This window comes from Xiphophorus hellerii, chromosome 14 (genome assembly GCF_003331165.1).
Source record: "Xiphophorus hellerii strain 12219 chromosome 14, Xiphophorus_hellerii-4.1, whole genome shotgun sequence".
NCBI lineage: Eukaryota > Metazoa > Chordata > Actinopteri > Cyprinodontiformes > Poeciliidae > Xiphophorus > Xiphophorus hellerii.
This window is the reverse complement of record NC_045685.1, coordinates 9,746,444-9,758,130: the sequence shown is the minus strand read 5'-3', so window position 1 is coordinate 9,758,130 and position 11,687 is coordinate 9,746,444. Positions and strand designations below refer to the sequence as shown.

Here is an 11,687-nt window from a genome sequence, read left to right as displayed (position 1 = left end):
CTCTGATTTAAATGAGTCTTCCACCATAGTTAGAACAACAGTGATGGCGTATCCTAAGCAGCAGCTCTCCCCTGCTCTGGTATTCACATGATAAAGCCTTACTTTCAGAGAATATGGAGGTACGGGAACCAACGTAAGCGTCAACCCTAAACGTCACGCTGCTCGTTCGGCTCACGCGCGCTTAACTCAAAGCTTTCTAGAGTAAAGGTGGAAGAAACACCGCAAGGTAGCAGTATTATCAGATATAATATAATCTAATTGGTTTCTGTCAAAGATGTTGTATCTTTTTAATCTTCTCCCTTATTCTTCCTCCAGTGTGACACTCTAAATTGTTCACAACTTAAAAGAATTGACTTCAATAATGTCTGCTGTTGTGCCTAAAAAGCCACGCTTGTAAATTTAACTCCTTCATTTGCTCTGTTTGTCACCATGACACATAGACCACAGCACCATGAAAGCTGTCATAAATTGCATCTATTTTTCAGACCTCACACGTAACATCACCAAGCTACGAGGGCGGCGGACAGGAAGTATAAATATATTAAATATCTGTTGCGGTCAAAGCTGCTGCAGTTTAAAACTCTGAGTTATGGGAAGGAAACACGTAAGCTGTTCTGAAGAAGAATACCCGAAACTTCTCTTTTTTCACAAGCTAGAAGGCTTCCTGGTTATAGTTGTTCAGTAGGTCGAGATGAGGATGGGACACGCTTGGCTTTACGTGCTACTCTGTAAGTAAATTTATCAACTTTAAAAATACATGACTGATAAACGGGGTTGCACAGTGGCAGCACTGTTGCCTTACAACACGGCTCAGGTCTTTCTGCATGGAGTTTACATGTTCTCCCAGTGCATGCGTGGTTTCCCTCCGGGTCCTATTCTGTCCACATGTCCAGGTTGATGGTTCGGTTCCCGCTCCACTCGCCTCTGTTGTTGTGTCCTTGGGCCAAACACTTCACCCGCCTTGCTGCCTTGGTGAAGTGTCAGAGGGCCCGGTGGCGCCGCTGCATGGCAGCCTTGCCCCTGTCAGACTGCCCCAGGGCAGCTGGGGCTACTATCTAGTCACCATCAGCGTGTGTGGGTGGGGGTGTGTGTGTGTGTGTGTGTGAATGAGTAGTGTGAAGAGCTTTGAGGGCCTCTGAAGTTGATAAAGCAAGTTCAAAGCCCTTTACTATTTTCCCTGCGATGGACTGGAGACTTGCTCGGGGTTTACCCCGCCTGATAGTGGATGACTAATGAACTAAATATTTCTAAATAAGAGGTAAAACAAGTAACATATATAATTGGAAAAAAAAGATTTTTGAAATGCCTTAACTTATCAGTTTTTTCTTTGATATGTTAACTTTTCCTTTGTTCTGACTTTTTCATAAATGTGTCTGTTTATGTACAGTGTTCAGTTCAGTCATCAGAGGATTCGCCCAAGGTGAGACACATTTCTTGAATGTAACATGAATGTAATTGTAGCTTCTCTGTTGGTGCAAATTGAAAAGCTTCTAGTTCTGTAAAGCTGCATTACTAAGTCATTTGTTCACAACAGAAACAAGGTGTAGGAAAACTTTCATTATCTTAATAACAACTTTACCTAGTAACACAAAAAGATTAAGTGGGCATTATGAGACGAGTGTCACTACAAAATCTTCATCAACTGGTCCAGTGATTCGGTAGCAGCAATATATTTTACTATCTTTTGGCTTTTTAATCTGAAATCTTTTCATTTTATGTGTGGTGAACTGTTGCTCTTGTTTTCTGTTTTCTATTTTTGTACTGCAGATGTATGAGTCTTTTTTTTATGTTTATATGTCCCTGTCTATATTTGTGAAGATTGACGTCAAATGTTTGACAGATAAGATTCTTGTTGTTTTGCAGACTGGGTGACAACATAGGAAACTCTGAGAATATAGGCGAACATTTAAGAGATTAACACCTCTACTTATAGTAACAAAACCACATGGACTGACAGGAAAGCATCATTGTGTTTAACATGCTCTTTTAACTTCCATTTTATCACATTTTGACTTTTCACTTCAACGTGACTGTAAAAATGCACAGAAAAGTACAAAAATTCTGTCCACAGCTGAAAAAAGACATTCCAGATGAAATCAGTGCTTTAGTCGCTATTTATCTAAAGAAAATGAAGAGAGTCATTGTTATGGAAAATTATTTTACTCTGTGTTTTTAAAAGTGTAAGTGAAAAAAGTGGATGGTAACGAACTATTTATTTGGAGAAAAATGTGAGTGGCAAGTCAAACACAACCCTTTATGATGTTATTTTAATTTATTGTGAATCTTCAAGTTGGCTTTAAAGTGAGTTGTTTTATGGTTAGAATAAGGAGATAAATCAAGCTCTGGTAATAATGTTGATGTGACACCGTCATAAACATGACATAACACCTGTCATGAACATGAGTAAGTCTTTTATTTTTATTTATGACTGATGTCATAAAGTGTCATTCAGTAAATTGTGACACTTTTAATACAAAGTTGACATTATTAAAAATGTTTTTGTTATGACAACTTTACATTAACCAAGAAATCATAATCTGACATAAATTTGTTATAAAAGTATTACTGATTAATCTTTAGCTTTAATAACATAAAGTTACATGATTTTTAAAGTTTAAGACTTACTTATGTTCATGATAGTGTCATTACAGTCTTATTCACAACCAGCCAAATACAGTGTTACCCTTTTAATTTGTTTCTCTTAAACTAATACATTATGTTATTATGTCAACAGTTCCCAAACGAGCCAATGTGATCCTGACAACAAAATGGCCTCTGATATATAAGGGTGAGAGAGTTGTTCTCCACTGTGAGATCCTAGGAGGAGAAGGAAGAAAGTGGACATATGAATGGAGAACAACCAGGTTAAATGAACCTCAAACATCCCAGGAATACATGACCATAGGTTCTGCTAAAGAGTCTGATAGTGGAGGATACAGCTGCAGAGGAACAAGTGGAGACGGCTCAACAGCCTGGAGCGATGTTGTCGTATTAACTGTGTGTAAGTTGGTTATAAATCTTTCATATATTTAAAATAAATATTACAAATCTTTTAATGCGTTTGGTATGAATAAGTTGAGTATGTTTTTCTAAACCTATATTTACATAGCAATTGTTATCAGTGTTAATATTTTAGATATTTCAGCCACTAATTGGTTTCATCCTTTTTCCAACCTTGTTCTTCCTTACTGGTACAAATGGCTGAAATTACAATTTAATAAATGCCTTAAATTCAGCACAGAAGTTTGTTTTAACTCAAGTCTGTCTTAGTTTTAAAGGTATATAAAGAATAGATAATAAAATAGGATGTAAGACTAAGATACAAACAATAACATTTTCTCTCTGGGTTCATTTTAAGGCGAGAAAATAAAATAAACATTTTAAAATGTTTTTTAAAAAATGGATTTAGGATGCATTACAAATCTTTTTTAATATGCTACAACTCTAAAAAATATTCTAGTGTGTCAGACTATTTCTCTTTAAATTGAAGCCTTTAGGTTATATAGAAATATTATAACACTTGACTATTTGAAGAGTGACAGTGTTGAACAAATCAATGTGACTCTCCAACAGATCAACTCTCTGTGTCTCCATCATGGCTGAGTCCTGGAGCCTCAGTGACTCTGAGCTGTGAGGTTGAACATCCACCTGCAGGAACCAGGTTCTTCTGGTACAAAGCTGTTCCTGATCCATCAAGCAGATTCTACAGCTATGAGCTGCTGCCTGGCAGCTCTGATGGGACTGAAGAGAATTTCTACATTGTTCATGGACTCACTAGCACAGCAGGTTATGTGTGTGAAGCAGGAAATGGAAAACCAAAATACAGAGATCCAAGTTTTGTCTGGTCAGCAGGTCAGTTTATCTGTGCGTCTCCTTTCAATGAGCAAGTAATGATCTTTTTACATTATTTCTACTTAGCCATGTACTTTATCCGTAGCAGTAATTTAAAGTTGTTGTATTCATTATCAAAGTAAACAAGAAATGTCAAAGTTTTATCTGGGTTTTCATACATTGTTGAATTTTAAATCCAAAATAGCAATAAAACATAACAAAATGAAAAGGTGAAAAGTAAAGGTTGAAGGATCTGAAAAATAGTGGATCACTTATAAATACTGCAGTTTTTTCTCACTTGAGACAAAGTTTGATTGAAAATATTTTGTTTGATTTATTGCCATGACAATATTGATATTTAACACTAAAAACAATAAATAAAGCCATAGATGATTTGGATGATCTTTTTTCAGCTTTATTCTAGATTAAATGTCTTTCTATGTTTATTTCCCAGATCCTCGTCCAGCAGCTTCTCTCTCAGTGAATCCTGACAGAGTTCAACACTTCAGATCTGACTCTGTGTCTCTGAGCTGTGAGGGAAACTCTGCTGAGTGGAGAGCGAGGAGGTTTACAGAAAGAGAAGGACTGCCATCCTTTACCTGCTCCTACTGGGGGACAATGACTGGATCTACATGTACCTTCAAGATAATCTTGTCTGATAGTAGAGTTTACTGGTGTGAGTCTGGATCAGGAGAGTTCAGCAATGCAGTGAACATCACTGTACAGGGTAGGTTATGATTTATAAACCTATTCTTTCATATTCTTATCCATTGTATACATTTCAAATATATATAAACAGTGCAGAATGTTTTTTTACAGGTTCTTCATCATTGCAAAACTCAATATATATGAATTACTCATTTTTCACTCCAAAAAAAATACAATTTAACTTTTAGAAAAGTAAGAATCATAACATAAAATCAAATGATGATTGCATGTAAACATTTACTTCCAACATATGGATTCTTTACAAAACTGGAGCTTCTATGTTTTACTTCATGACGATCAAATTCAGTTGTTTTTAAATACAAGATCATTTGTGTATAAATGATTATTTTTTTAAACATCTAATACAGATAATTTGTCTGAAATCGAAATATGTTCTGATTTATGTAAATGTAAAATCTTTTCTTCAATGACAGCTCTGACTTTGAAACTAATGCCTGAAATGTAATTTTATCTGACTGTTTTACAGACAGTTTTTTGAATAATACAATCCTGGTGAGCCCTGTTCATCCTGTGACTGAGGGAGATCCTGTTACTCTGAGCTGCAGAGATAAAAAACAAAATCTTCTCTCCAATGTGTTTTTCTATCATAATAATAAACCCATCAACAATGGCAGCAGAGAGGAGCTGAATATTTCTGCAGTGTCAAAGTCAGATGAAGGTTTCTACAAATGTCAACATTCAAGAGAGGAGTCACTACAGAGCTGGATGTCTGTTAGAGGTGAGGAGGATTAAAATATGTGATGAATTTTCTTTTTAAACAATTTTCTAAAGAGAATGGTAAACGGAGCCAATGGTATTTTTTTTCCATTTTGATTTTATACAGATGTTTTCTTATTTCCAATGTTTCATTTTTCCAGTTACTGTGCCCAGTCCTGCCAGTTCTTCATTTCCTGTGATGTTGATCGTTGGACCAGTTGTTGGAGTCGTTCTCTTTATTCTCATTATTCTCCTGCTGTCATGGTGGCGATACAGTCAGTCCAGAAGTGAGACTTTTTTCTTCTCATGCTGTTGTGGGAAATACAGTGATACGTAAAAATTAAGTGCTTTGAATTTATTTAGCTGTTAAACAAAACTAAGGATAAAAAACTTTTCACTATAATGCAACAAATGTACTTTTTTCTCCTCGTCCACAGATTCATGGTGCATCAGGTCAGTACGCTGGAATTTACTTTTCTCAACAATCCTTCATTGAATTTAATTTCAGTTTAACTTTTACATATTTTAGGTCAGAGGGCAGCAGTCAGAGCTCCTCCACAAATCAAGGACTCAACCAGAGAGAGAGTCAAGTTTACAACTCTCTGCTACACGGTTAGTAACTCTGTTGTTCATTTACAAAGTGTATTCTCCTGCTACTCAGTGGGGATTTTTCAAAGATTTAAACATAAACTATAGGAAAAAACTCAATTTTCAAAGTATAACTTTATCATAAACTTGTAATGTACCGTAAAGCTTTTATTTGGTTATATTTGTGACAGACTTAATACTAATCTGCTTAAATTCATGCTGTAATTTTAAACTTGACCTTTTTATTATTTTGCAGGTGATACTTCTGAGTATGAGACAATCCAGCCAGCCTCTAACAATAGTAAGTTTTATTTCTATTCAGTATTGGTTGTACTGTACTAACCATAATAGTTAATGCTTCACTAGCTTTGGGTCGCATACTGTTTTATCTGAAAAAAATAAAATAAAATGCTGTAATCCAAATCATGCTCTACACATGATTTGGATTTTCAGTAGAAAAAAGCTTTTTTTTTTCTGGCCAGGATTTTAGGAACAATTGTAGTCAAGCAGACAGAACCTCTTGATCAACATCTTATTCTGGACTATTTTCAGTCAGAGTTTTATAAATACCAATCATATTCCAGCTTTTCCTGGAGTTTCAAATGATAGTTTGATGTAGAGTGATGAAGGTCAACGTTCTGCTCCTTATGTTAGATCTGATTTCAGACCTGAGCTTTAAATACTGTTGACTGAAGTGCAGTAGTTAAAAGTTCAATCAATGGCTCCATCTACTTACAGATACCATTCCTGTCTAGTTTGGTGTTCTTCAGGGCTCTGCTTTGGGGAACATTGTTGTTTTTGCTTCCGCCTGTTTCTTTAAAGATACCTTTTTGTTATGCAGATTAGATCCATCTATACATTTTATTGTATTAATTTGATCCCTTCTTCACCTTAAATATTCTTTTTTGTTATTTCTGATGATTGACAGGGAGGCCTGGTAATCCAGAGGACGATCATGTTTACATAAATATGAACAACAGAAAACACAGGTAGGTGCGTTCAGCTGCGGCTCCAGTTAATGTTTTCACTGAAATGTGACTTCATAGCAGCTCTACTACATGCTATTAAAACTCAACATGCAGTTCAGACAATCTGCCCTTTGAGCATCTACATGCTACAAGTAGAAATCAGCAGAACCAGTCAGATCAGAAAACCAGAGTTCTAGATAACTGACTCTCATCTGCATCAATAGTTTGGTTTCTCTGTGGAAACATTTGTTTGTTGATTGCATGAGAAATGTTGGTGATTTGTTTTCAACATAACGTAGAACTACTCTGCTGATTTCAGTTCATCACAGCATTGGCATATTCAAACCAAATAATATCTGCTACAGATGATCTGTGTGCTCTAAAAATACTGAGATCTGGTTTTTGTTTTAGAATCCATTGAAAGCTAAAAGAATCACTGTAGTGAAAAGAAAACAAAAAGGTATGTGAACTCTGCATTGAGATGAATTTGTAAATATTCATCATGATTTCATGTAATTTATAGTGAGTAATTTGTTAATTGAATAAATATACACTGCTCAAAAAATAAAGGGAACACTTAAACAACACAATATAACTCCAAGTAAATCAAACTTCTGTGAAATCAAACTGTCCACTTAGGAAGCAACACTGATTGACAATCAATTTCACCTGCTGTTGTGCAGATGGAATAGACAACAGGTGGAAATTATTGGCAATTAGCAAGACACACTCAATAAAGGAGTGGTTCTGCAGTTGGGACCACAGACCACTTCTCAGTACCTATGCTGTCTGGCTGATGTTTTGGTCAGTTTTGAATGTTGGTGGTGCTTTCACACTCGTGGTAGCATGAGACGGACTCCACAACCCACACAAGTGGCTCAGGTAGAGCAGCTCATCCAGGATGGCACATCAATGCGAGCTGTGGCAAGAAGGTTTGCTGTGTCTGTCAGCGTAGTGTCCAGAGGCTGGAGGCGCCACCAGGAGACGTGGAGGAGGCCGTAGGAGGGCAACAACCCAGCAGCAGGACCGCTACCTCCGCCTTTGTGCAAGAAGGAACAGGAGGAGCACTGCTAGAGCCCTGCAAAATGACCTCCAGCAGGTCACAAATGTGCATGTGTCTGCACAAACGGTTAGAAACCAACTCCATGAGGATGGTATGAGGGCCCGACGTCCACAGATGGGGGTTGTGCTCACAGCCCAACACCGTGCAGGACGCTTGGCATTTGCCAGAGAACACCAGGATTGGCAAATTCGCCACTGGCGCCTTGTGCTTTTCACAGATGAAAGCAGGTTCACACTGAGCACATGTGACAGACGTGACAGAGTCTGGAGACGCCGTGGAGAGCGGTCTGCTGCCTGCAACATCCTTCAGCATGACCGGTTTGGCAGTGGGTCAGTAATGGTGTGGGGTGGCATTTCTTTGGAGGGCCGCACAGCCCTCCATGTGCTCACCAGAGGTAGCCTGACTGCCATTAGGTACCGAGATGAGATCCTCAGACCCCTTGTGAGACCATATGCTGGTGCGGTTGGCCCTGGGTTCCTCCTAATGCAGGACAATGCTAGACCTCATGTGGCTGGAGTGTGTCAGCAGTTCCTGCAAGATGAAGGCATTGAAGCTATGGACTGGCCAGCCCGTTCCCCAGACCTGAATCCGATTGAACACATCTGGGACATCATGTCTCGCTCCATCCACCAAAGTCACGTTGCACCACAGACTGTCCAGGAGTTGGCGGATGCTTTAGTCCAGGTCTGGGAGGAGATCCCTCAGGAGACCATCTGCCACCTCATCAGGAGCATGCCCAGGCGTGGTAGGGAGGTCATACAGGCACGTGGAGGCCACACACAATACTGAGCCTCATTTTGACTTGTTTTAAGGACATTACATTAAAGTTGGATCAGCGTGTAGTGTTATTTCACTTTAATTTTGTGTGTGGCTCCAAATCCAGGCCTCCATTGGTTAATAAATTTGATTTCCATTGATGATTTTTGTGTGATTTTGTTGTCAGCACATTCAACTTTGTACAGAACAAAGTATTCAATGAGAATATTTCTTTCATTCAGATCTAGGATGTGTTATTTGAGTGTTCCCTTTATTTTTTTGAGCAGTGTATATATATATATGTATTTTTTGTATTTGATTTTCATATTCATGGTAAAATTTGCTGCTACTTTATAATATAGAGTAAAATAAAAATATATATATTGTCAATCTTTGAAAATTTGCTGTAAAGTTTTCATGGTTGAAATTGTTTTTGCAAATGATGACAAAACAAGAACATGTGTTACATTCTCACACTTTTTCTCTACAGGAAAGTGGAGTCCTGCTGCAGTTTATTCTGAAATCAGATCAAGAAAGTTTACAAAAATGCATTTTAACTTTCTATTGGTTCAGATTGAACTGAACTGAGTTTTTTATTATTGCAACATAAGAAAAAAATGCCACATCCTCAAATGTTTCTAACAAAAGTCTGTGGATGAAGATGAGCTAGTCAACATTTTATGAAACTGATGCAAGTAGCTCTGGAATACAAACACAAACATACAGAAATGGGAACAGAAACAATTTAAAGTTTTGTCTGGACTGAAATCACTTAGCTCAGGTTTTATTTTAACATAACAGTATGTCCTTTAAAAATGCAGCACTTCTCATGTTTATTGTTCAAGAAAATTCATTTCTATGTTTGGTGTAAAGATATATTATTAGCTCTGTTTATTCTATTTGTATGCAGAAAAACACATATTACTTAGATATAAACATATTTGTGTGTATTTTTATTTTTATTTTTGACCATTTTTAACTCCATACTTACAATTATTATTAATTACAAACTCACTGGATGCATGATTTTGAAATGTGAAATGCAAAAACATACACAAACAACAACTTAAGAAAGCCATGACACTTTGATATTTTCCATTTTATTACACCTGGCATACATGTAAGGAGTCATCATGCTAAATAAAAGTATGTATACATGTTTACTGATAATGTTTAATTATTTACCCTAATTCTATGCTGAGTGTATTCTTCCTTTAAAAAGAAAAATTTAACTTTTCTTATACAGTCAGGTTTCAAACTATTTCCACGTTTGGTAGATTTAGATATTTTCCTTCAAACAAAAAGTTTTTTGTAAAGTGATACCAACAGCTATTAAAAAAGCCTTTTTATAATCGCTGATTGACTTTTTGGGTGTTTCTGCAGGTAATTTGAGTTTTTATCTTTGGTGATGAGCTACAAGTTTTTAATGTTGGAAGGCCTCCCTGCCATCACCATAATCTTTTTCTTCCTCCACAAATTCGCTGTCACATGGAACTCTGCAATTGTTTTCAATGTGAGAAAAACATAAGTTGACATAAAGGTCAACTTTAATTTTACATGAAACCCACTGCTTAACTTTAAAGTGGATCCTGAAGATTGTAGATCACTGAATTAAAGGGGCAGTATCATGTAAAGTCATCTTTTTTAAACTGTACTTCCTGTTATTCCATCATCAAAATCATAACTGCAGTGTTGCCTTTATTCTCATGAGAAATACTTTAATCGCCGTGGCAACCATTCAGTTGTGTAAAACATCTCCTCAGAGATACAGTTTCCAAGCTTCGGTCTCACAGAGCAGCCCTCACTTACTACTCCCCCATCAGCTCCTTCAGACTAGCCAGCAGCAATCAGCAAACACCTGGTGGAACTGCACATCAGCTGAGCTCATTATTTATAGCTGCTTTTCAGTGAAACGCTGGTAAAAAAACGTTGCTAAAGGGTTAAGATAGCTGATGTAATAACTTCCCAAAGGTGGAGTTTCACAAAGAAGAAGAGTTTTTAAAGAAACAGACACCTAATTTCAAGGTATTTTAAATCATACTTTATATACAGCATTTTTATAATTTGAGTTATTTTATTATGCTATAAAGTGGCACTATCTGCCTGGAAAACACATAATACTGCCCCTTTAAAAATGTCCCACCCTTGCTTCATCAGTCCACAAAATGTTCCAATTTAGACTAATTTGGTCATTTTTAGCGTCGGGGCGTCTTATGAACTACAAGCACCAATTTTAGAACTGGACAGCTCTCATGTGATCTAGGCAACACAGTTATGATTGCGGATCTTTGACTTTATTCCACCAACAGTGTCCACCGAAGACACATTTATAGCACATTTATCATGTGGTATGTCTGAAATTTTGAAACTAGTCATCTGAAAAAAAGCTATTTTGTGAAAACTAGACATATTATCTTTCAGTATCAAGATTTGGACTAAACCTCTGAAATTACAGCAGGTGATATCCAATTGTACAGACTCTAAAAGGAACACAGTTGGTTAAATAATAAACACAAACATATTAAAGTCCTGGTACTAGCATGTTTCCTAACTGATTCAAATGAACATTGATAAGACTGATCTATTTATTTATTCATCTTTGGCAATGAAATCCGTTGTGAATCATCAGTTATTTGCTTCAGAAACCTTTCAGCACACAGCCATACCACAACATGGTGGCCATTAGCAACGCCGTCTCTGCTGATGTTTTTCTAGCATCACAAACACATCAGGCTAACAGCACAATGCTATCATTAACACGGTTTAATTTCACGAGTCACATTTTTAGGCCAGTTGTGAAGGCCGCAAAACTTTGCATTATGATGCGTAGAGGAACAATGTCAGACGCGTACAGAACAAATAAATAGTGTGTGACTTTGCAGAGCTCCCTATCAGAGCTAACAGCAACACCCCGTCTTTGTGGTCAGTAAATGTTCTCAGCTCTAAATGAAGAACAAACAATACTTGTGTGAAACTGGAAAGTAGCACACAATAGTGGTATTACTCTGGTTAGTGTAGTTGGCATGTGTTTCAACGTGTCTAACTACTTTGCAGCA

General features: G+C 37.0%; 1 protein-coding gene across 1 annotated transcript; it reads left to right on the top strand.

The window, feature by feature from the left end:
* The first annotated feature begins 1,330 nt into the window (after positions 1-1,330).
* LOC116732496 (uncharacterized) lies at positions 1,331-9,988 on the top strand. Its single transcript, XM_032582717.1, has 12 exons — positions 1,331-1,420; positions 2,735-3,001; positions 3,574-3,852; positions 4,286-4,558; positions 5,027-5,278; positions 5,418-5,543; positions 5,694-5,709; positions 5,786-5,868; positions 6,101-6,145; positions 6,773-6,833; positions 7,224-7,272; positions 9,122-9,988. The coding sequence occupies exons 2-11, from the start codon at positions 2,896-2,898 to the stop codon at positions 7,231-7,233; spliced, it is 1,251 nt and encodes a 416-aa protein (XP_032438608.1). The 5' UTR covers positions 1,331-1,420; positions 2,735-2,895; the 3' UTR covers positions 7,234-7,272; positions 9,122-9,988.
* The last annotated feature ends 1,699 nt before the right edge of the window (positions 9,989-11,687 follow it).

Coding starts and splice junctions, on each gene's coding strand:
- LOC116732496 (XM_032582717.1), top strand. CDS start 2,896: ATGACCATAGGTTCTGCTAAAGAGTCTGATAGTGGAGGATACAGCTGC. Junction 4,559..5,026: donor AGTGAACATCACTGTACAGG/GTAGGTTATGAT, acceptor ACTGTTTTACAG/ACAGTTTTTTGAATAATACA. Junction 5,869..6,100: donor TTACAACTCTCTGCTACACG/GTTAGTAACTCT, acceptor ATTATTTTGCAG/GTGATACTTCTGAGTATGAG.